The sequence below is a fragment of the Chinchilla lanigera genome, unplaced genomic scaffold (genome assembly GCF_000276665.1).
Source record: "Chinchilla lanigera isolate Chin_1 unplaced genomic scaffold, ChiLan1.0 scaffold00010, whole genome shotgun sequence".
In the NCBI taxonomy this organism is placed as follows: Eukaryota; Metazoa; Chordata; class Mammalia; order Rodentia; family Chinchillidae; genus Chinchilla; species Chinchilla lanigera.
In genome coordinates, this window is record NW_004955411.1 from 12,907,199 (window position 1) to 12,932,674 (window position 25,476).

Below are 25,476 nucleotides of genomic sequence, written 5' to 3' on the forward strand. Positions count from 1 at the left end.
AAAAAAAACTTACAGTAATGACTTAGAAAGATCCTGTTAAAAACAAACAAACAACCAGGAGTGTAGCTCAGTGAAAAGATTCTGGGACTCAGTCCTCACTACCACGAAAACAAACAAAACTTTCTGCTGTGTGGTTAGGGTAGAGTGTCAACTTGATTGGCATTGGGATCCCACCTGGGACACTGTGGAGGACATTTCTGGATGTATCTGGATGGGTCATGGAGACATGACCTCAATACTGTGTACGGTCCCTGGCTCCTTCCTCTCTGGTACTGTTTCTCTGCTCTGCTTTCTGGTGGCCTTAAACTAAATATCTTTGTTCTGCTATACTCCTCTGCCATGTTTCTGCTTTGGAACAAACGGACCATGGACTAAATCCCCTGAAACCATGAGTCAAATTAAACCATTCCTCCTTTATATTTTTGGTATTGAAACGTGTCTCCAACAATGAGAAAGCTGATTAATTTAGATGTCCGTTGATAGAACAAATAGTTGGCCACCTTAGCCAATTTCCAATAAAAAGAGTCTTCATACGGTTCCAGCTTCTCCCTAAATTCTATCATAAAATCTACATAATGTTTATGTGAGCATATGCACAACACATAAACACAGGACAGTTCAAGAAACTTGTTTTTAAAAATGTATACCAGTTGGGCAAAATTGCACATACCTATAATCCTAGCTACTCAGAAGGTTGAGGCAGGAGGATAAAAGTTTAAGACTAGCTTGGGGAATTTAGTGAGATACTATCCCAAAATATAAAGGGCTAGAGGAAGCCGAATGTGATGGTGAGTGCCTGTAATCACAGCACTTGGAAGGTTGAGACAGGAGAATCTCCATGTCTTTTGAGGCTAGCCTGGGCTATGCAGTGAGGTCAAGGCCAGCCTGAAATACATAGCAAGACCCTGTCCCCAAAAGCAAAAACAAAATGGGGAGGAGGATGCTGGGGGTGCAGCTCAGTGGTAGAGTGCCCCTGAGTTCAGTTCTCAGTACACAAAAACAAACAAAGGTAAATAAATTTGTGTTCCATTCACAGAAAAGTGCCAGTAAAATATTAGTAGAAATATGAAGATAATTTTTAAATTAAAACACAGGAAAGAAAAGCAAGAGAGCCTGGGTGACTATCCAGAGAGGGCTGCGCGGGATTAGGCTGTGGGTTAGGACGCAGCTGGGGAGGCCTGTTTTTACTGGCAACTTGATTTCTCCCGTTTTACAGCTTAGGCATTGCTTAACTGCTATTTACCAACTTTGCTTCGTATCCTGCCTTCTTCTGAAAAGTTTTAGTAGCCCACACACTAAGTTATAGTGTAAAAGGAAGCGCTTTTAAAGTGAGTGGAGTGAATGGCTTTATTACTCATTGAGCACACACAAGCTACGTGCTGGTGCAGTGCTTGCCTGCTGTCGCTGAGGGTACCCAGTGTGCGAGCAGCCTGCCACAGAGTATCTAAGTGTTGCTGCAGGTGTGTGTGCAAGGTATGTAGATACGGGAGAGAGGTGTCTCAAGGCAGTCATTTTGGACTCAGTGCAGCTGCAGGACTTAGTGACCCTGAAACCGAGGGCACCTTAAACTTCAGGAGAAAAAAGCGAGGCAGCTCAGAACCTTGCTGGGGGACCAGGGAGGCCCCATACTATACGCAGTCAGGACTTTTTGGCGGGAAGCCTTGGAGAGACTTAAAGCAGGGATAATGGGCAGTCAGGGTCTGTTTTAAGAACTCCAGTGGCACCTGCAGTGAGTGAATGAGAGGTGGGGAGGCCTGTGGCTGCCTCGGGAGTGGTCCAGGGCAGCGGTGATGTAAAGGGCAGGCCTTGAGAGTGTGGTGGAGATGGGACCAGCACGGTGGGGCAGAAGTAGAAGTAAGGGGTTCCTTGGGGCATGAGGGCAGTGGCGGGATAGTGTGGGCCTGCCCAGCATTTCTCTGTTCTGCGGGTTCCCACCATCTGGGAGCACAGTGTCCTGAGCTGCTCATCCCTGGGATACCTAGGTGGTGAGCATCCTTCTTTGTTAATCAGTGATCTGGCAGAGAACTCCCAGGCCAGTGGGTAGTGGAGAGCCAGGAGCTTTGGAAGAGATGGGGAAGAAGTAGCAGTGACCACCACACTGCTGCAGTCAACTTCATAAAGTGTCTCCTGAAAGAAGAAACAAGTGAGAAGGGCAGGCCCTGGCCCCACCTGCCCCATCCCAGGCGGACCGTTTCCATAATGTCTGTAATCCACTTTATCTTGATTCAAGGTGGCCAGGCCCAAAACAGAGAGACCAGTCATCACAACACTTAGAAAACTTCAAGTTTCCCAATGGTAATACGTGAAATACATTTCTGCCGAAGGCCAGGGCTGATAACCAGTGTTGCTGCATCAGGAGCTCATCAGAGCCGGGCCACTCTGTCCAGCTCTCAGCTCTGTTTATTTGGGGGCACATATTTCTTAGCTGCAAGGAGCAGGTTCTGTCCAAGGTAGTCTAATGGCTTCTTCAATTTCTAGCTTTCAGGGCTTTGTGACTCGCTTGCCTTTTGCAGCTCAGTTTCCTGTTAAAATGATTGCTCTGTGGCTATCATGCTCATTTATCAAGGCCCTTTTTCTTTTCTTTTATTTTGGGACAGGGTCTTTCTGTGTAGTTCACAATGGCCTTAGACTCACTAAGTGACCTAGGCCAAACTTGAACTTGCAGCTATTCTCGTGCCTCAGCCTCCAGAGTGCTGGGATTATGGGCATGCGCCACCAACGCTCAGCTCTGTCAAAGGCTTTCAAAGTGGGGTCTAAACTTAATTTGTTACTTGAGGCCAGAATGACTTTGTGTGTCACCTTTTTCCCCCATTACCACATACACAGAAAATAATACTTGTACAGTGTCTCAGTTACTTTCTCATTGCTGAGATAAAATACTGGACACCCACATCTTCAAGGAGATTTATTTTGGCTCACAGTTTGTGTAGTCTGTTGGATCCAAGGCAGAGGGACATGACATAGGAGAAACAGTTCATGGTATGGCAGGCAAGAAGCAGCATCAACGGAGAAGGAAGGAATATATCCAGCCTAACAGGTCACGCCCACAGTGACCCACCGGGCTTCACCTCCCAACTTTGCATCCAGCTATCAACCCATCAAGGAACTAATTCTGTATCACACACCCATGACCCAGTCACCTTCCAAAAGCCCCATCCCTGAGTACATGCGGCTTTGGGGAGACATTGGTATATAAATCATATTATACACAACTCTAGATCTCATGGATAAGGTCTTCTGGGGCAATTATACCTGGACTTAAAGACCAGTAACTCCTGTCTTGGGAATTAATTCTGGTTTTTTCTTTTTTCCTTCCAGCTATTTGTTTATTCCTCTATTCGGTAAATATTCACAGAATATTCCCTCTGTGAGATCCATTTGGGTGGGTTTTAGTGATGAAGTAGTGCATACTGTTTAAGTATTTAATAACTGAAAGAGGGATTGCTTTGATTACTCGGCTGTAACTGGGGAAATCAGAAAATGGAAGATTGTGCTAAAATATTCCAGAGTAATCAGAGCCCTTCATGGAAGACCGTCAGAGAGCCCCTGACCTCTGTGTCCTCTCCTGCAGACCACACAGACCAACATCGGGCCCCAGGGCCTGATTCTTTCTGTGTTAGCCACCAACTCTGACCAAGTGCTGCTCTTACAACAACTGTGTGTGTGTTTCTTGTTCACATCCTGAGAAGTGTTCTCATCAGACATCTCTCCCGTGGGTCTGTTTGCTCATCAGCCACGGGAGCATTTACTTACTGATGAAAAAGTAAATGAATAAATGACAGCTCCGTCTGTGCAGAGCTGTGGGGGAGAACAGGCGTGTGGTCAGGCAGCAGTTTCAGGTCACCACTGAGTTTGGGTACAGATTCCATCTGCACTATTTGTGTATCAAGTGTGGTACAGAGAGAAAAGTCAGAAGAATTATTTCCTCCTCATTTAAAATTGTTGCCTTTGGCATTTGTTACTTGCTAGTAGTGTATTTTACTGTTGTTAAAAGTCAACAAGTAGATTTCATGCTTATAATTTTCTTAGTGAAAGGATAGAAAGTAATTGACATCTGCCACAGACAGGGGAAAGGATGCCAGAGAATCACATTTTGTATTTGTTTACACTTCAGCGAGAGTGGGTTCCAGGCCTTTCCCATTTAGTTCAGTATCCCAAATATAATCACTGAATTGCTGTGTTGAATTCTTTTTAGCAATAGTGCATTGGAAATTTAAAAAATGAAGATATATAATTACCTAAAACTTTTTCTAAGTAAGGACACTGCTTACCCCAAAGATAAAGTAGACTTTGGGCTGTAATAGAATTCTGGTCAATCACAAGCCAAAATTTAGACACCAGTTTCTTTTTATCACTTCTACTTGCAAGATATTTTTAATAATCAAAACAAGAAACTTGGCATCAGAAGTCTTAGAACATCTTTATTCCTCCATTGCTGACTCATATGACCTTCTGGGCCTTACCCTTGGTCAACAGAAGATTTCCTCAAAGCCAGGGACCTTTCATAAACCACCTACAGCCAATATAAATATTAACAAATAGCTGCAGAAGGTGTGAGAAACATCAGACTATTTTTCTCAGAGTTCATTTCACAATAACAAGATTCTGAGTAACATAAGAAGCAAATCCCCATTTTCTTTACTGGTTTCATTTGTTTTTTACTTTAAGTGGCAGGCAGTGTTTCACACAGTTGAGTGTCAAACACACTGGGCTGAAGTAGGTATATGGTATAGAAGGTTTCGTGTAAAACAGTTTCTTTTCTTCCTTTTTTAAGTTAAGTATTTTAGGCTTTCTTCTGCAAAAAATAAGGAATGAGGAGAAAATGCTCATTATATCTCCATGGTTTTGGTGTTGAAGATGCTGAAGGTCACTTGGTTAGGCTCCACTCTCTTAAATTATAGAAAAGTGCACTTCATGAAATTTAGTGTTTATAATAAAAATATACAAGGTCTAAGGCTAAAATTAGTGAATGAATATGTTTAGTGAATGAATAAGCCCAAGATGAGAAGTAAAACACTGTGAAATAAAAAGACAAAAGAGAGTGCAAGCATGATGCAAGAATCATATTCGTAAATGAAATTACTTTGGAAATCACTTGCTTGAGATAATGGTTAAATTGTAAGTAGCAAGTAGTAGATCAGCTGTGGAAATTTGCAAGCACACATAAGGCAATTTGGATGTGTCAACATAAAATAACAACTCTGCTTTAAAAGAAATAGCTTATTCTGAACAAAATCTGAGTGAACAGGGAAATAAAATCATGAGACAATGTATTTACCAAATATATTGCTGGTGTCATGACTCAGATTGCTGGACAAGGTGGATCTCCACTGCAGGGTTTAAATGTTACTGTAGTCACAGCTTTAGGATTGGCAGAGGACAGAGGTCTGTCAGGATTAGCCATGCAATTTCAAGACTTCTACCTAATAGTCACATGGATGTTAAAGGAGATATAGAGGTTGATCAGTAAATGTCTATTAGAAAGAACTAAAGCCAGGCATGGTGGCATACTCCTGTAATCCCAGCACTCGGGAGGCTGAGGCAGGAGAATTGCCATGAGTTTGAGACTGGCCAGCCCTACACAGTGAATGTAAGGCCAGCGTGAGCTACATAGCAAGACCTTGTCTCAAAAAGAGGGGGCTAAAAAGAGCCCAAGATTACTTTGGCTTTTGATCTGCAACATTTCATCTCTGTACAATCACAATCTGCCAGGGTCAAACAGTCTGCAGACTCTTCAACATAAATGTGGTGTATTCAGAGAACTTTAGCTTACAGATAAGCACTTTTAGAGAAGGCCAAAGAAAGCAGAATAAGAGTACAATGAACCCTGTCTTTGCATAAATTTCCTGTAGAAATATCTGCCTCCAAACTAAGATAAGGCTGATAATGCAAAGAACAACTCGGACAAATCCAGCATGGTGAGTAGCTGACCCTAGGAGTTCCTCACGGAGCAGTGGATGACTTACCAGCGTCTGATGAGGTGGCCGAGCCCCCACCCTAGGCTATTGGTTTTATAGGGCTCTAATTGAAATAGCAAAAGTGGGACCCAAAGCAAAAAAAAAAGTTGGGACAACTTCGGAACAGTTGTGTGTGTTCTGCTCCTATCCCATTCTTACTAGGAAGCTCCGCCAGTCTCAGCAGCACTGCTGGGCCACAGCAGTGGGTGACCTTGGGTAGCGGTCTGGCACACAGCCTCAGCACCCGTGGGGGCCCACTGGACAGCGAAAAAGGAGCACATGACAAGATGGAGACACTTTGGCTAGGAGTCGGAGGACCCTTCTCACTGCACTCCGCCCCTTCCTCCAGCTCTTCAAATTTTTCCACCCCGTCTTCTGCAGTGCTGCCTGAGCCTCAGAGGAGGTCTTCTCTCTGCTGAGAGCCGAGTGCTGGGCAGTTACATCACAGCAGCAGTACACAGTGCAGCAGCAAATGCTGACTCCTAGAACAATGCAAACAGCAAGCAAGAACACCTGTGCCGATGAAGCGTGTGGGTTAGGATTTATTTACATGTTCCCTCATTTATGTTACTTAAAGAAAGGCCCGATTTCAGTTCCAGGGTCCCCATAAAGTTTCTCCAGCTTAGTGAGGACAAAGGCAGCACATTAAGGTCCAATAAGGAAGAAGCTGTTGTATCCAAATGTTCATGCCAACACCGCACCAATAGGCACATCCTGTCTGTCACGCTGGTGGCAAAACACGTGAGGCACACAGATGCGCAGGATCACCACTAACAGTCCTCTCCCAGCAATTTGCTTCCTCTGGGACTAATGTTATCCAATAGGGAGGAAGCTTTCCGCTTAGTACCAGCTTGATTTCCCCGTGTTCTGCAGCCAAAGCATGTGATCTCTTCAGCAATAGGGACTTACCATCCGGTTCTGGCACACAACCAACTGCACTAGCATGACCTGTATGCTGCAGGGGATATCAGGAGCCTCCTTGGCAAGTAACTCATAGATAGCTAGTCCACCCCTGGCACTGGAATTTTCATTCACCAACCTTAAGGCTTCCTGAAGTACTTTTTCTTACCCATTCAATGTGGCTTTATGGAAACCATTTATCTTTTCACTCAAGCCAGTCCTTGTGGCGTTGTAAGGCAGGGGATGGTATTGTACTTGATGGCCCTCAGCCCAACTTTGCACAACACTGTTGATGAAATGAGTGCGCCCTGTCACTCTCAGCTCTCAGTGACATCCTTCCATCGCACCAAGCTGAGGAAAACCTCTTGGTCATTTCCCCAGTTGTCCGTGTACAGGGAAAGGCAGGACCTGATGGAATCCATTGCCAGTCCCCTATTCATTTCAACTTGTGTACCTGCTCCATCCATCCATCTTGCAGCTGGGTGCAGGCCTGGTAACCCTGGACAGCATGTGAAAAGTCAGAACGCTTTATGGGAATAGCTGCAGTCTCTGCTCTCCTTCAGTCGGTGTTGGCCCGACTTCACATGTGCCCAATGGCGGCTTCTCTGGGTGTGTGGGGACAAATAGTCCCCACTTTCATGGGGGCGTCAGCCTCTTGGTTACCTAGGAGACTTAATGGGCAATCACAGGGAAGACTTTTAGTGACACTGATTTATTTTTTATGCTTGATACACCCCTCTCCATAGTCTGTTGTCCTGGTAGTCTGCTGCCAGTGCTCCTGTCCCCACTGAGCCATCCACAGGGTCCCCTCTAAAGACAGACCAAATATTGGTACAGCTAGATGGTGCCGCTTCTTATGACTCACCTCATCCGTACTGCTCTTAGCTATTGCCACCTGCTCCCGCTTTGTGTGCCAGCTAGTGCCACCAGTGTCCCAAGCACCTTCTGGGATGGGAAGTGTCCCTTCCAACACCTTATCGGGCTCTGTGACACTGGCCCCAGTATGGCTTTCATGGTGTTTGTCACAAGGCTGGTAGAGAGGGCTCCATGCTGCCCTGAGTATGCATGCCACTTTGTACAGTCTGACCTTGTGTGACCCCACAAAGGGGCTTGACCAAAAGACCTTGAATTGAGCCCTTCATTACATATGTTGCTTTTACTGTCATTGAAGCAGATTAAGCAATGGAGTCTCCCCACTGCAGGGCTTTAAATACCACCCGCAGTTGTGGTCCCAGTGCTGTATACCCAGCTTTATCCCTGCCTGTGATCTGGACCAGAACCTTGCTAAAACTGTCTGTCAGGTTGTTTTGGACATCACCCTCAACTGGAGACCTCAGGCTTCTGGAAACTAGGAGAGATGGGCTTTGGGGTACTAGAGCACATCACTACTTGGCCTGCATCACAAGTATATTTGCTTGTTCAAAAGCTTCTTGATTGCTTTCGGCCCAATCCCATGTGGCCCCACTTTTTATCAAGGTGTGGAAGGGGTAGGCACCTGAGCACGATAGAATGTAAAACTGTGCCAGAACCCTCCAAGAGTCCCAGAAACACCTGCAGTTATTTTGCATCCATTGGAACGAGCTGCTGCAAAACTTACTCCATGACCTTTTAAGGTATCGTGCATGCCTCATCCATCCATAAGAGCCCCAAAACCTTACTGCAGTGCCAGGCCCTTGCACCTTGAGGACTGATTTCTCTGATCTTTGATTTTTCAGTTGTCCTTGTGTATTCTCCAGATGTTTCTCTAAGTCTGTAAGGCACTCAGAGGCTAGCATGGTCCTGCCTACATGATAAAACATTTCCACAGCAGGTGAGCAAGGTAACAGGTCAGGGTCCTTGGCCGCCATCCCAAAGCAAATGACAGGCTGTGCAGGTAGCCCTCAGGGAGTGCTCAGAAAGTCCATTGCCGTCTACTCCAGGTGAATGCAAGCTGGCCTTGGGACTCAGCAGCGAAGGGAATACTCAAAAGCGTTAGCAAGATCCAAAACAGCGTGAGAAGACGTCATAGACTGTGTCAGTTATTCAGTCAGAAAATTAACGCTGGGCACAGTGGCCTGGGGTGGGTGCCACCTTGTTTAACTCCATGATCCACAGTCATTTCCCGTGAGCCATCCAGCTCCTTTACCGGCCATACCAAACTGCTGAGAGGACTGTGGACTGGGCAGATGATTCTATTACCCCACTCTGGTAATCTATAATGCTTGTTATTAATTACCCTGCATGGGGCAGACAGAATTTTTGTGGTTGTTGCCTTTTGAGACACAGTCTTGCTATGTAGTTCAGGCTGGCCTTGAATTCACTGCATAACCCGGGCTGCCTCAAACTCACCAGGAGCCTGCTGCTTCAGTCTCTCGAGTGATGGGATTACAGGCATCCGCCACTGTGCTTGCCAGAATTCTGATTACGGTGTGAGGGTACGCCTTAGCCGCACATCCATCCCAATACAAGCGTGGTCCTCTTTACCTGTGGACATCTTCTGATCTGGTTCTCCAGTGACAAGTATGTTAGATTACGCTCAAATTTACTCAGGACAAACTTACGGTTATGGCAGAGAACTTTGTGATAGTCATTATCAAGCACTTACGCAAAGAACTTTCCCTTTTCCTGTCTCGGTTTACATTTTGGCAGGGCTGACACAAATGAATGACTCCATCAAGACATTCACAATTTTCATGTCACGTATAGTCCCATTTTCCTTGTGAGAGTTTCTTTGAAGTCACCAACAACCGGTCACACACTCAGTCACCAGAACGCTCTTCTGATTGTCAGTCACGTCTGGTCTCATGTTGGAGGCCAAGGGTTTACAGTTGAGAGTCAGTGTCATATTCTTTTGAGCCCAGAGAGCACTGAGGGGGTTTAGAAAGAGTAGCTCCTAGGCATAGCAAGACCCACAGGGGCAAAAAAAATACATCAACCAAACATACAGATTTCCTTTCATGTGCCTCACGCTTTACGAACTTTTTCGCCTTACCCTGGGCTTTCTGAGATTTATTTTAGCTGTCTGCTTTTGTCTTCCTTTTTTCTTTTCTTTTCTGTCCTTCTGCTAGGGCAAAATCTTACTATACAAAATCCTTCCGTACCAAAAATATATCCTCATACTCATAACTTCTTTTTTAATATTTCCTTCTCTGTCCTACTTACTGGTCCCCTTCTGTCACAAATTCCATGGGTGCTTGGATTTTAAAATGCTCCTGATACATTGTGTTCCCTTTGGTCTCCGAATTAGCTCGTGGATTTTATATTCCAGTTAGGGCTGGCTGACAGACAGGCTTCCAAGTAACCTTGAATTGCAGAAGTCTCTGAGTACAAGCAAACATCAGAAAGAAGAGCAAATTAGCCCTGTGATTGCAACTTAAGACCTATCCCAAAACTGTTCACAGGAAATGGTGTAGGCAGGCCAATCAGACAAAAACATCAACTCAAACTGGCATTCAAAAGGCAATTTACCCATCAACCAGCAGGTACCCCAGGGGCCCCTGTTAACTCCTCGAAGGTTGCTGCGAAGGCTGGTTCCTCCTCCTCTGTCGTCCTGAGACAGGATCAGCCTCAGCCTTGCTCCGCACTGGCACGTGATGCAGGCTGCACACGGCCCTGAAACCGTTTCTCCCACCTGATGTCTCGCTGTGTTAGCCTGCCCTAGTCCCCTTCCCAGGCAGGTTTGGACTCCACTTTGAACTCACTCGCATGATCCAGACTGAGCCATCTGCACTTCCCTCCAGCCCTGGCACCTTCGCAGATGTGTCCCAGTTCTCTTCTGCCTGTGCTTGCTTGGCACAGATTTGAGCTTGGATCTCAGCCTCCTCTACTGCTGCTGCTGCTGCTGTCATGTCGTTGTGGGGTGCCCCGTAGTGGCTGTGAGCTTATGAATTCCTTTTCTTTAAATTCTTCTCTTAAGTAGTATTGATCATAACAAATAGCAGTATTTCCCCCAATTTAGGGGCACTTTCAGGGCATCCTCATACTCACATGGTGGCTCCCAAACGTCTAGATAGTCCACCCCTCTCTCCGCGTGTGGAGGTAAGTGGCCAGCCCAGGACCTCCTGCCAGGCAGACAACTCAGCCTCAGAGCATCTTGCCCCAACAAGGGCAGTGTACAGCGGCTACCAATCTGCTGCAGTCCCCTCCCACGAGGACCACCCTCAGGGGCTGCAGAGTGCTCTCCAGTCCACTAGGCGTTCTCTGGGCACCCCGGATGCACACTGTTGACCACGTTCATGGAGGAGACATGTCACCTCACACCACACGGAGGAGGAAGCCCCACAGGACTTCCCCCAGGAGTTCTCTTCCCTGACTCATCTTTGGACTTATCAGATCCCTGCTCAGCTCCCAAACGTTGTGTACATTTCCCAGAGGATGGAATAGAAACATCCGGCTCCAAATTGATAGGGAGCCCAATAGTCCAAAAAGCAACTCAGGCAAGTCCCAGTTGGCAAGTACATGAGTTTACTAGGGGTCACTCACAGAGCTGGATGATCGCAGCGCTACCTAATCAGCACACCCTTTCGCTAAGCTACTGACTGTAGGGCTGTAACTAAAACAGCAAGCACGGCCCCAAAGCAAGAAAGGTGCTTGGGAAAAGTTGTGTACCCTGCTCACATCACATCCTTATTAGGAAACTGCACCCGTCCGGCTCTGACTGGCCGCGGTGGCAGCTGACCCATTGTGCTAGAGTCTGGCACACAGCCTCAGCGCCTGTGGGAGCTCCTGGGCAGCTACACAGAGCTCACTACCAGATAAAGTTACTTTAGCGAGGGTTCAGGGGACAGTTCTCACTGTACCTTTCTAGTGTGGGTTCCAAATTCATAGATTCAGCTGACAGTGTATCAGAGTTATTTGTAAACAAATGTGTTTGTACTGATATATTCTTTTTTTTTTTTTTCCTTCCTTCTTTCCTTTCTCTTTCATATTGGCAATTGAATCCAGAGTCTGTACATACTGTAGCTCTACCATTGAGCTACATCTTCAGCCGTTTTAAAAATTATATTTTATTTCAAAATTAGGTCTCCCTCATTTGTTAAGCTGGCCCTGAACTCCTGCTCAGCCTCTCAAGGAGCTGGGACTACAAGCATATCCCACCATGCCTGGCACAGACATTTTTCTTGGCATTATTCCTTACACTACATGTTATAGTAACTAGTATGTATCATTTACATTGTCTTAGATAATATAAATAATCTAGAGATGATTGAAAGTGTACAGGAGGATATACACTTTACATGCAAGTACCTCCCCATTTTATGTGAGAATTTGACACAAGAGATTTTGGTATCCTTATGGGCACTGGACAAATCCCTTCCTGTCTGCTCTCTTTTGTTGTTTGATCTTTTATTACTCCCTGTTCTTCTTCTGGGCAGTCTTTTCCCGAGACACTTTCATGTTAAGAGGATAAACAATATCCCTCTGTTTAGCACAGTCCGTGAGTGCTGCTGTGTTGCAGCGGTGCGGGGCAGCAGGTGCCCTGAGGTGAGTGGCAGCGCCCTCCTTCCCGAGCACTGAGGAATCATTACATTCCAATAAGTGCTGGAGAAAAAAGCAGGCAGGACAAAGGCAAATTGGGGAAACGAAAATGTGAATGTCTCCAGAAAATCAATATTACGAGGGAAATTTTTGGCATTAATTTTTGTGGGAAAGTTAGCTGTTTGTGGAGAAAGGAAAGCTACTGGTCAGTGATTTTTCTCTTCATTTATCTGTTCCATACTGTACTCTGCTGTGCTTGAGGGACTGCTGCGCATCAGAAAGGGGTGAGCACACAGTAGCGGGGGAGAGCCCATCTGAGAGGAAGGGTGCCTGACTCAGACAGGGAGCCCTGTGGAGTGTCCTTGGTCATTCCTAGAATGATCACCACATCTCAGGAGCCAAAGCCTTTCGTTGCGTAAGGAATTAAAAGCATGACCTGAAGAAACACTATCCTGTTCTGTCTCTGCGTTATTTATATGTCATACACACAGGAACAAAGATGCGTGAGAGCACGGAAATCTGCGAGCAGTTAGAATTGTTTTTATGATTGCTTATTGGTTAGGCCATGTGCAAATTTCTCTACAACCAAGCATAGAGGTTAAGAACCTGGCGTCTAACAGAAGTGGTTCTAGTCTGTCTCCACTACTTGCTGGTGTTGCGGCTTTCAACAATCCCTTCATTTCTGTACCTTTCATCATTTTCACCTGTAAAATGAGCATAGTAATAAGCACAATACTGAGAGTAGTGCAAAACCAGATTTTCTGTACAAAATCTTTTTTTTTTTTCTGTGCTGGGGACTTTTTTTTCCTACACAAGGGCCTTGTGCATGCTTGGCAAGTGCTGTACATGGAAGTCCATCCCCCGCCAAATCACCTTTCGCAGTGCTGGCGTGCAGCAAGTACTTAGTAAATCCTGTCTTATTTTAATTATCACTTTGGATTATCCATCCACTGACATGTCAAAGGGAAGTGTAGAAATGTGCTCCAGGGCACCTCTCATAGGTGGTCCAGCCTCGTAGCTGCATGCCCGTGGGGTCGGTGTCAGGAAGGAGGCTGGAGGTGAGCCCTACCTCAAAGAGCCTTGTGGGCCCTACATAGGATGCTGGATTTGATCAAGAAAGCAGTGCCTCTCTAGGACATTTCAGTGGAGAAGGACAAAGCCAGATTTGTATAATAGAAAAATTAATCTGGTGGCAACATAGACAATGGCTTTGGGCAGGGAATGGGGATCTTCTAAGGCCCATTTGGAAGCCATTGTAATCATCCAAGAGGGAAGGCCTCCCCCACGATGAGGGAGTAGCAGGAGGATGGACAGAATATGGGGCATCTGGGGGAGGGGGAGCAGTGCTGGTGGACAGGGAGGCAAGGGTGGGAGGATTCAGGCGCTCGAGGGTTTCCAGCCTTACTGAGAACGTGGTGGCACTGTGGCTCCAGAGGGCAAATCACTGAGGAAAGAGCTTAGGGCACGGTAAGTGTGGGATGTCCTGCAGCCTCTGAGGGAAAATGAGCAGGGGAGCTGACAGACCGAGGCAGAGGTCAGTGGAAATGCCCGGCTGGAATTTCAATCTGGAGTTAAAGGTGTGAGTGTGAATGAGATCGTTTAGTCAGTCTGTCCACAGCATTGAGTACCGCAGGTGAGAGCTCCTTTCCCCATGAGAATAAAGAGGTTAAAACAGTCAAAATGGCACCTTGGTTCACAAACATAATTCTTTCCATGATTCTGGTTCAAACCGAACTGGATGAGAACCACATCAAATTCCCCATAAGGTCAACATTGAACCTAACCATTGAATTTGAATCAGTTCTCTTCCAACTCGGTTTGTGACCAGAGTCACGGAAAGAATTAAGCTCGTGGGATGTGGCTCAGTGGTAGAGCTCTTGCCTTGCATGCACAAGATCCTGGGTTTGTCCCCAGCACCACACACACACACACACACACAAAGAATTAAGTTCGTGGACCGAGGCACCGCTGTATTCAAGTTGAGGTAGAGAAGGGGGAAGACGTGAAACAACAAGTAGAGGAAAGTCTAACTTCTGCTGTTGCCAAGTACTGGGACTAGAATGTTTATCACAAACTGGATAATCATTTATGCAGAACTGTGGGAACATTCATTAAAACAAAAGAACTTTGAGTTAAGCAAGATAGTTACTGTAATATCAAAAAGGAGACTTGTTTTACTGTAGCAAGAAACCTTGCTGTTCTAAAATAGGAAGAAAACAAAGGACTGGGAGCCCTTTCAGAGAGGATCGGCTTTTAAGGAGGAATTTAATGAGTAAGGGAGAGAAGTGAAAGTGGGGAGAAAGACAAGTTCAGCAAATGCAAACCGAGTGGGGAGACGGGAGTGTGGGCTGTGCCGGCGCTGTGCGGCGGTCTCTGCTTGAGCACGGGTGTCTGAGGACATCGCCGCAGCCCTGGTCACGGGTGCTCCGTGGCTGCTGAGAGGGAAAGGGGGCAGGACATGGCGGTCAGAAGTGCCCAGGCTTGCCAGGAGAAAACACACGAATAACCTTGTACATGCGTCATGACAGTGTGGGGGGCGTTCTAGGAAGGAGGGACCGAGGCTAAAGGGGTACACTGTGGCCCTCGCTGAGTTAAGGGGTCACCAGCCAGTGCTCCAGTCTGCCCCAGATGACTCACAAAGTGAAACAAATCTGGATGTGGTATTGATTTAGGAAGTCTGAGGCTCACTGGTAGAAGTACTGAATAAGCAAAACAGTCTGGACAGCCAGAACAGGTCGTCAGTGCTTGGAGGAGGGAGGTGTGTCCAGGAGACAATGGAGGAAGGATGGAAGGTTTTCTGGGGAATCAGCCAGCATCTCGTGTTTATGACTTCCGGGGGGCGGGTCATCCCGAAGACAACTGGCTGTCCGCGCGAGCCCTGCACTCAGAGTTGATCCAGAAGCTGCTGAAGGTGGTACCATCATTTCACCATGAGGTTCTTCCTCTTGAGAGAAGCGAGGAGTGGCCCTGACTGAAGGAAAACGCCAGGACTATCCTGCAAAATGTGGGCACACTGGCTCCTTTTTCCCCTTCTTTATTTTCCCAAAAGAATGAAAAGACCCTAAGAGTCCTTGACACGAAATAATCCTGGGAATCTAGGGAATAATGACCAAGAGATGCAGTGAGGAAGGAGACCTCTGGTCTCTGCTGACGATACATTCAGGTTGCCTTTTGTCAAAGTCCTGATGATTTTAACAGTTCTCCCAAGAAGATGGGGATTCAATGATTAGGTATAAAATGTAAGTTCATGGGAGAAAACAGAGGATGAAAAGGCTGAGGCGATAAAGGTGGTCTCTGGAGCTGGCCTCCAAGCTGGGGATAGTGGGGCAGGACTGAGAAGCTCCCCAGTGACCCTTGGGCTTGGCGATGGTGGCTGCACTTAGTAACTGAAACCTGGGATGATGATAATCCACCTATGGTCTTGATGTCCCTGGCTCCAGCCCAGGTCCTGGCGTAAAATCTCTGGAGATGGGAAAGACACCAGGCCATGAGACCTATCTCATAGAGCTTAGGCAATTTAGTGAATCCCTGACCTAATAAAATGTTGTTCGAAGGACACTTCTGTTGGAAATTCCAGAGTACCTAATTCTTTTTTCTTTTTCCTTTTACCTAGGCACTGGGAAACCATGAATTTGATAATGGTGTAGAAGGACTGATCGATCCATTCCTCAAAAAAGCAAGTTTCCCAGTTCTGAGTGCAAACATTAAGGCAAAGGGACCACTAGCATCTCAAATATCAGGACTTTATTTGCCATATAAAATTCTTACTGTTGGTGGTGAAGCTGTGGGAATTGTTGGATATACTTCAAAAGAAACCCCTCTTCTCTCCAACCCAGGTATTTTTTACTTGTACAGTATTTGTGACTTGAACTTAGAGGCACTAAGTCAGAGTTTGGCATTACTTGGATGGACTGTAAGCAAAAGCAGGAAGAGCTGGACAAATGGTGTATGTAGGATGACACTGAGGGAACCAGGCTGGTGGGGTCTGTGTTTTTCTCAGTTTCTTCTTTAAGACATTACCTCTTCTGCTCAGGGCACTTCTTTGTTGACACAGAGTGTCTTTGTTTAATTTGGTGCATTAAAGTTTGAAGTGAAAACCGGTGTTGGCTATTCCTGTAGATCTCTGGTCCCTAATCAATTCAATTTTTCCAGTCCTAATACCCTGGGCACTAAAGTGTATAATTTGTATTTCTAGCACATTTATTCTAATTTAGCTAAGTAATGAAAATCCCATGATATGTGTCCTCGTGGTATCCTGAAATACATCTCATGCTTTTTATGTGTGTGGCACCCAGTCTTGTGAGGTTTCCAGTGTTTCTTTGTTCTTTTTGTTTGTTTGGTTTTGACACAGGGTCTCACTGTGTAGTTTAGGCTGGCCTCGAACTCATGGTGATTTTCCTGCCTCAGCCTCCCGAGTGCTGAGATTGCAGGAGTGCACCACCTCACCCGGCCCTATGAGGTTTCTAATGTATTAAGAGAATATACTCTTTTGTCCTCAGAGGTATTTTTGAGAGTATTTTCATTCCTTCTTGCCAGCCCACCAAAAATAGAGGATGATAACATCCCTCTGCACTCATTCATTCCCTGAGCACTTATCCATGTGCTGTGCATTGTACTACGCACCAGGGATACCAACCAAGAGTCCTTGTCCCCCAGAGCTGACGTGGTTAGTGAGAGGATAAATAAAAGAGTGAAATGTGTGGTTTGTCAGAAGAGGTGAGCGCAGTGGGGAAGGATGAAGCAGCAGGGCTAAGGGTAGGTGTGGCAAGAGGAGGGATCCATTGGAGACACAAGCTTAAATATCAAATGGTTTTTCTTATATGAGAAACCCAAAATATAAATGCAAGACAGGAAGTAGTAGGAAGACAGATCTTTGGCAAAAGGGAGGGAGACCAAGCAACATAGGGAGGAGGAGCTGGGGAGTGGAAAGGGGTGAGAAAAGAACGCAGAGGCGCTCTGTGCATGGACCAACTCTGCACAGTGAATGGGATCATGTACTGCCAGTGTGTACCAATACAACAAAAATGTAATTAGAAAATATAGAGGGATGCTCAGGGAAAGACTTATTGCAAAGGAAACTTGGCAGTTAGGCTGGCGCAAGGCCTGGGGCTTCTTGGGATGAGCAACAAGAAGCAGATTACCCTTGAAGTTCTCCTGATAGACCATGGTGGCAAAGCTCCTGCAGCTTAACCCATCTATGTGGCACTGATTTGCAGGTGGTGAGTGTGGAACCCCCCTCTGCCGTGAGGTCGGCTGTGTGATTTATCTCCTATGATGATTCTTACATGTGGAGTTCACATCTGGAGCTAGGACTCAAGAGATGTCCCAGCAAAGCACACACAGACTCCTGACATCACAGTATAGCAAGGGACAAGTTTTTAAGTCTTGTTGTTTTATGCAGATATCTGTACTTTTCAAACTGGAATTTGCAGATTCTTATGTTTTGAAAGTTGTTGATGAGCTATTGCTCATATTTCAACATTTTCATTTTGGGACTGGTTCTTAGAAATTAGCATGAGGGAGTCTGGAATTAAATGGAGATTGCCTCATAGCACAGTGATTGCCTCAGAGCAGCGTGCTTCTGTACTGGCAATCATCTGCATGCCAGTGAAACTCACAAAATCTCAAGTTTCCTGCAGTTTGGCTGCAGAGACAGGGAGCAGCTGGCCATGCAGAATGTCTGGCTGGGTCGCTGGACCCACGCTTGCCAGTGAATACCAACAAGTAACCAAAGATTACCACTAATCTGGGGGCAGACAGCCGGTGAAGAGCCTGCGCACTTCCAGTGCCAGCAAGGGTTAGATGCAGAGCTCAATGCAACATTATCTGCAAACCAAGCAGAGCCTTACATTTGAGATCTAAAATGTCCCCTAGAAGTCTCCTGTATTCAGGGGCTGGGCTTGGTTGGAAGAGGTGGATCCCTAGGGAGATGGCCTGGAAGTGTGTGCTCTTGTTCCTACTCTTCCTGCTTCCTTGCTCCCATGAGGTGAGCAGTTTTCCTCAGCCTTGCCCTTCCACCATGGCTCACCACGAACTGAACCCCCTGGAAACTGAGCCAAATAAACCTCCCGTTTAAGTTGTAGGTGTCAGGTACTTTGTCTCAGGCATGCAAAAGCTGGCTAATACACAAAGTTACCAACTGCCATGTTACAATTGGCATTCAAGTGCTCCTTGCTGGTATTGCTAGGTTTGCAGGCTAATGATCTCATGTTTCCAAACAAAGCCTTGGAATTACTAATATTCCTTCATATATCATGTTTATATGCTCAGGCATTTTCCACATTGATACTGTGAAAGTCAAAATATAAAGAAACTTAAAAACAAGCCATAGTGGTGCTCTCTTCTCTGGAGGAGCGCGAGCTGGAGTGCAGCGCATCCGCAGGTGCTGGCCCCTGCCCTCCTGGTGTCCCCTGCCCCTTCCCAGGCTCCTCCTTCCCTGCAGCCCCGGCACTGCTGACTCTGTCCTCCACAGTGGGTGGGGCCGCAGGCGGAGGAGGTGCTGCCCAACGGGACCATGGTGAAGGCCTGATCTTCTGCCACCTGCAGGGCATCTTCTTTGGCGCTGGGCAGAACAGGGGGCCAACCAAGCTGGGCCAGATAGGCCAGAGCAGGCAGGTTGCTGAGTATGATAGGATTGATGTCAAGCTGAAAAATATGATCCACAAGGCACCACCTGGTATCCAACTCCCCCAAAGACCAAGAGTTAAAAAAGAAAGAGACCCTCATTGGCAAAGAGCATGAAAAAGAGAAAGCACTTTGGAATTTATTACTAGCTTGCTACCCACAATGAAATCAACAGCTTGTATCTTGTATAAGGCCAGGAGACAGGGAGGCGGGGGGGGGAGGGAGAGGAAAAATGGGGGAGGCGAAGGTGGGGGAGGGGAAGGGGAGGGAAGGCGGAGGAGGAGGAGGAGAAGTAGACTTTGGGCTCCTTTGCAAAAAGAAAAAATTTTTAAATACATAAAATAAAAAACTGTTAAAAGCCACTATATACACACTCAAAAAAAGAAGTCTCTGTCACAACTCTTGGTCAAAATTGATATCTATTTCTTTTTATGTATGGTGAATATCGCGCAATTACAGATCTGGGTTTTGCACTTAATGAAGCGGCAGCACTGGGTGTTCTGAGGCGTTGGCACCCTTCCCTGACTTTGCTGCTCCCAGTGTTTATGTTATTTAATCTTGCAGAAAGGGTTCCGTGAACTTGGACGTGAAAAGCTGTCCAGTTGTTGTTACCCTTGGATATACAAAAAAACTCAGCAAAGGAGCTCTGTAGATCCTGTGTTAGGGGCCAGGGCTATAGCTCAGCAGCACAGCGCCTGCCTGGCAAATGCGAGATCATGAGGTCCTGGTACCAAAAACAGATTGATTCTGTTTTATTTTACTCATCTTCTGACATTATTAGGAACATGTTTAAAACAAGAAGGTAACTTTTCTAGGAACAGAACGTGGAAAGGATCAGCTTTATCTTAAAATGTGTTGTAAGGCCTGTGCTTCCTTGCTGCTGCAAGCTGTCTGCCCACATTAACGCAAATGGGCACATTTTAAATGTCAGGGAAAACAACACAAAAAACAAAGAAGAAAATGCCTGAGTTTTTCTAACCTTCTTCTGCAGTCTGTTGTGTGAGCGGCCTGCTTCTGTCTCTAATATTGTGTCAGTTTATTCTCTTTAATGGACTGTGAAGCAGTGTATACACAAGAGGGCCAACTATCTTGAAATGACAAAGGTTATTTTAGTTTCTTTTCTTTTCCTCGTGCTCTGAGTCTGCCTGAAGGAATGCATGGAGTGTCTTCGCTGTTATTTACAGGGACTCTCTTAAGCCTATTTTGCATGGTATTTGCAAAAATGCCTCTCTCACGAGGAATCTTCTACCATTTTTCTCTTTTCTTGGTTTGCAACTTTGGACCTCAAGAGGTTTCCCGTTCTTTCTCAGTTTCCTCTTTTCTTAATTCAATATTCTGTACGCTGCACCTGGAACCAGCACACAGAGTTATTTATGCAATGTACAATAAAGAACTGTTTCTGTGTCTTAACAACAACGGAAGCCACAAAAAAATCAAGCCACATCTGAAGTCTCCTCATAGTTTTATATTGAGTTAAAGTAAAATATCTATAACTTTAAACTAGTACAACTTCAAGTGAATGTGACTAAAGATATTTATTTGAATTTTTATTGGCTTCCTAGAGGTTTTATACTTAATTATAAGTGTTTGATCTTAGTAATTAAATAGCTTTAATAAGTTGTTTATTCTTGATATATTAATATGTATAATATACAGAATAATAAAAAATTATTAGTAATTTTTATTTATCTCGTTTATTTTTTGTGTATGTTGTTTCTTAGGAACAAATTTAGTATTTGAAGATGAAATCACTGCACTGCAACCTGAAGTAGACAAACTAAAAACTCTAAATGTGAACAAAATTATTGCCCTGGGACACTCTGGGTTTGAGATGGACAAACTCATCGCGCAGAAAGTGAGGGGTGTGGACGTCGTGGTGGGAGGACACACCAACACCTTTCTCTACACAGGTAAGTGTTTCAAAACGGTGACACGAGCCAGGATAACCAGATGGGTCATTTTGTCTCTTTTGCCTTTGTAAATATTATTGGTATTTCCATCACAGTTTACTATGCAGCCTACATTATATAATCTATAATACAGTGTACATATGTAATGTATTGAATAGGAATATATAATCTTACTCTTAAGACATTACTAAGGATTTACAGATTTCATGATTATAAGTTAATTCTATTTATATATAAATATGTGTAAAACATACAGATGAAACTCACACACACATATAATTAAAAATTACTGAGCCTAAAAGTTCAGATTACAGGACCAAAAGTGCAGTTTATGATAGATTCATATCAAAAAGCAACATGTCTTATTAAAAATCTTAGGCATAAAGAAAATGATGTGAACAGGGCTTGCACAGCCCAAGGTGACAGGATTTGATCGGAAGGCTGCACAGACAGCGGAAGCTGGAGCTAACTCACTTTGCTTCTGGTTCTCCTGCATCCTGGGACTGTGATGTCCCAGAAGCCACAGGGCCGCGATGCCCAGGGGAGGACACGGTCTCTACCCCGACTTTCCGCCCCTCCCCCAGCTTGTTATTACTTAGTTTTAGTTGAACCCGCAATAGCCCAATGTGTTGGAGTTTGGGTCCCGTTTCCCACGTTCCCCTGCCTTGCGCTATACTTATCTTTTCCAATCAGATTTTATTGGTACATTTTAGGTGTACATAATGATCACATTCATCATGGAAGATTTGTACCTGCACATGACTTGTTTTCCCCTCCCCGACCCTCCCTTCAACCCCTTCTCCCCTCCCCATTTACAAAAGCTTGTTTTCTTTCCATCTTTTCCATCTTTTCTCGTTTTTCTTACTTTTCCCTTCTTTCCTTTCCCACTCCCCTCTCCCTTGCTCCCTTCCCCATTTCAATATTTTCTTCCTGTTTCCCAATATCTATTACATATTTTTGGTCCTTATTTACACTTTTGTTTTCTCAGAGAAGCAATGTGGCATTTACACACGTGTCTGATTTATTTTGCTCAAGAGTATGGACTCAGGTGCATGCATTTTCCTAGAAATGTCTTCAGTGTGTCCTTCTTTATGGCAGAGTAGTACTCCATTGTATAAAAACCCACATCTTCTTTATCCATTCACCAGTTGATGGACACTTGAGTCATTTCTAAGATTTGGCTATTACAAAATGTGCCACTATACACATAGGTGTGCATATATCACTGTGGTATGATGCTTTTAATTCTTTCAGGAAGATACCCACGAGGGGAATGCCTGGGTCAAACGGAACCTCTAGTCCTCTTTTTTTAAGGAATCTCCACACTGATTTCCACAGTGGTTGCACCAGTCTACAGTCCCACCAGCAGTGGAGAAGAGTTCTTTTTTCCCCACAGCTCCACCAGCATTTGTTGTTGGTTGATTTCTTGATGATAGCCATTCTTTGTGGGGTGAGATGGAATCTCAGTGTTGTTTTAATTTGCATCTCTCAAATGCGCAGGGATGTTGAATGCTTTTTGCTGCTTGTACTATGTGTATTTTTAAGGAAGACATAAGGACAGGAGGAGAGGAGGCCTGGCGGGTGAGCGGCAGGTCTCTCAGCAGGTGGAGGAATGCTTTGGTAGGATGGTGGGGACCCCCTGGAAAGGACTTAGGGGGCTATATAAGGCCATCTTGTTTTTTAAAAGCAAAAGTCAAAAATGCTTCAAACATTAGGGAACAGCTAGAAATGTTCAAAGTGGTTATCACTAAGAAAATGTTCTCCCACCTCAGCCTCCCAGAGAGCTGGGATTGCAGGCATGTGCCTCCGCATTCAGATAGGCCCTTGTTCTTCAAGGTTCCAAAACCTCTCAGCATAGCTGCACCACAACTGGTGCATGTGAACCTAGTGGGGACAAACCACACCCCAGTGACGGGAGCCTCAGGACAAGGCCCACCGCTTCAGCTGCTCTTGTTCCAGTTATGTGCCGCTCTGAGGTGAAGACCCTTCCCCGAGCTTTTCCTAGCCTTTCACGGGAGCGGTGTCAGAAGCTCAGGACACACAGTGGGAGCTAGTGACAAGTAGAAGTTTCAAAAGTTCTGGGCTGTGATCCATAAGAAGAACGACGTTTTACAGGAAGACCCCACACATTCACACACAGCACATGTACGCTTGCGTAGAAGTGGAATGACACCTCCACAAAGTACCTGAAACATAGTGTGATGTTTTTCTCTTCTAATTTTGTGTTCTTTTTTTAAATAACAGTTACATCTTAATTTTTTTTTGAGGTTGAAATAACCAATAATTTTAAAAATTCAGCTTGAGATGAAGCATAGCGAAAATAGAGCAGACAGTCCAAGGAGTCTGACACCCTCATGCAGGTGCTGGAGTCATCCCTGTGCTCTTGACCTGTTTTTACACGATTTTGAGTGATGTCGCCTCACAGGACTAACTGGTCATGCACACAGATGGTGTGCGGCTGTCAGTTCACGTCCCCGGCCACCCTGAAAGCGCTGGGTGAAAACGCTTAGCTTTCCATTAACTCTGTCACCTGCCCTTTGGCTTCTGTCACTGTTTTTCCAGCCCGTTCACAGGCTGAAAGAAAACTTTGGGGATAAGAGTCCCACTGTGCTTATCTGTAAATCTCCAAGCAGGTAATTAGAATTTCCGAGAAAACTAGGTGAGTCTTAATTTCCTCATCACTTGCCAACAGTAAACTTGTTCTTGTGAAAATCTTTTGACACTGTTCTGAGCAGGGAAAAGAAAGGTAACTTGAGAACACAATAGGAGATGAGTACGTTTGCCTACTTAAATAAATTTTCTCAACTTTAAAAACATTAAACCGTGAGTTCGGTTCCCGGTACCAGAGAAAAACCAAAAAAAAAAAAATAAAAATAAAAATAAAAACATTAAACCAAGCTAAGCATGGTGGCACACACCTGTAATTCCAGCACTTGGCAAGCTGAGGCAGGAGGATCACACTGAGTTCAATGCCAGCCTGGGGCCAGGTGTGGTGGTGCACACCAGTCATCCTAGCACTCAGGAGGTTGAGGAAAGAGGATTGCTGCAAGTTTGAGGCCAGCCTAGGCTACAAAATGAGTTCAGAGCCAGCCCGAACTACACATTGAGACCCTGCCTCAAAAATACAGAAAAAAAAAAAGACCAGCCTGAGCAATACAGCAAGGGCCAGTCTCAAATAACAAATAAATCAATACATACATACATACAAACATACACACTGCATCAACTCATCTTATGGATTTATCATGGAGTTAAAATGATGAATCTGTTAAACATGATTAGTTGATAAGTACAGTTAAAACAATACATGCTTTTGACCATTTTTACACACACACACACACACACACACACACACACACACACACGTGCGCGCGCCTGAAAGAAAACTTTCTCAAAACACGCAGATTGTACTGTCATGCAGTCTACTGTGTTACTTACCTTTTTAGTGGCAGTCACCGCCCATTAAATTAGCTGCGTGATATTGTAGCCATCCGCTACTTTTTAAACCCAGCTTTCCTTTCTTCTCTGCCACAGCTCCTGCTCTTTATCTTGGCAGGGTGTGTACGTGGATGACTGACCCAGTACCAGTACCCGAGGCTCAGAGTCCTCGATTCCCCGGCCCCAGTGACCGTCACCTCTGCTTCATTTCTGGGCCTTGGTTGAGACACAGCTGTCTCCAGAGCTGCTCTCCAGCTCCCCTGTCCTACACCTCCCAGCCCAGAGCCTTCACTCCTCCACACAGCTGGCCCCTGCGCTACAAAGGCCTCCTGTCCTTCGAGCCCCACCCTTCCTCCCTGTCAGTGGGCTGCCTCCTTTCTCCCTGTTCCTGGCCTGGAAGTGTTCCTTGCATTCTTCACTGGACCATGTCATGGTGGACACATGGACAGCAGATGTGCAGTGTTGCTGAATGAATGTTAACAAGGGCAGCTCCTTTAAAAATAAGATTTCCTACCTGGGTGTGGTGGTGCACACCTGTAATACCAGTACTCAGGAGGCTGAGGCAGAAAGATCATGAGTTGAAAATCAGTTTGGGCTATGTAACAAGTTAAAGCCTGGCCTACACTACATTCTATAGAAAGACTCTGTCTCAAAAATGAAACAAAAATAAGCCCAGCATGGTGGTGCACACCTGTAATCCCAGCACTTGGGAGGCTGAGGCAAGAGGATCGCTGTGAGTTTGAGGCCAGCCTATGCTGCAAAGTGAGTTGAAGGCCAGCCTGAGCTGCATAGCAAAACCCTGTCTCAAAAGAGACAAAATAATGTTTTTAATTAAAAATAAGATTTATTTCCTTGATTGGGTATTTTTTATTACTTGACTTTCATTACTTCTGGATTTAGGCACACATTTATTGAGTAAAAAATTCAAAATGGTTTATTTAAAAAACAGAAATGATGTAAATGACTACAAAATTTTGCTCTTATAAATAAATGGAGCTGGGTGTGGTGGGGCACACCTGTAACCCCAGCACTCAGAAGCCTGTGGCAGGAAGATTGCTTGGAGTTTGAAGCCTGGGTTACACAATGAGACCCTATCTCAAAAGAAAAAAAGAAAAAGAGGGAGAGAGGAAGAGAGGGAGAAAAGGAGGGAGGGAGGAAGGAAGGAAGGAGGGAGGGAGGAAGGAAGGAAG

At 45.3% G+C, this 25,476-nt stretch overlaps 1 protein-coding gene across 1 annotated transcript in view; it reads left to right on the top strand.

The window, feature by feature from the left end:
• Nt5e (5'-nucleotidase, ecto (CD73)) overlaps positions 1-25,476 on the top strand; it is a 55,089-nt gene that overhangs the window by 15,963 nt on the left and 13,650 nt on the right. The window contains exons 2-3 of the mRNA XM_005377700.2: positions 15,928-16,150; positions 20,660-20,848. Of these exons, the coding sequence (XP_005377757.1) occupies positions 15,928-16,150; positions 20,660-20,848 (412 nt within the window). The remainder of the gene's footprint in view (positions 1-15,927; positions 16,151-20,659; positions 20,849-25,476) is intronic.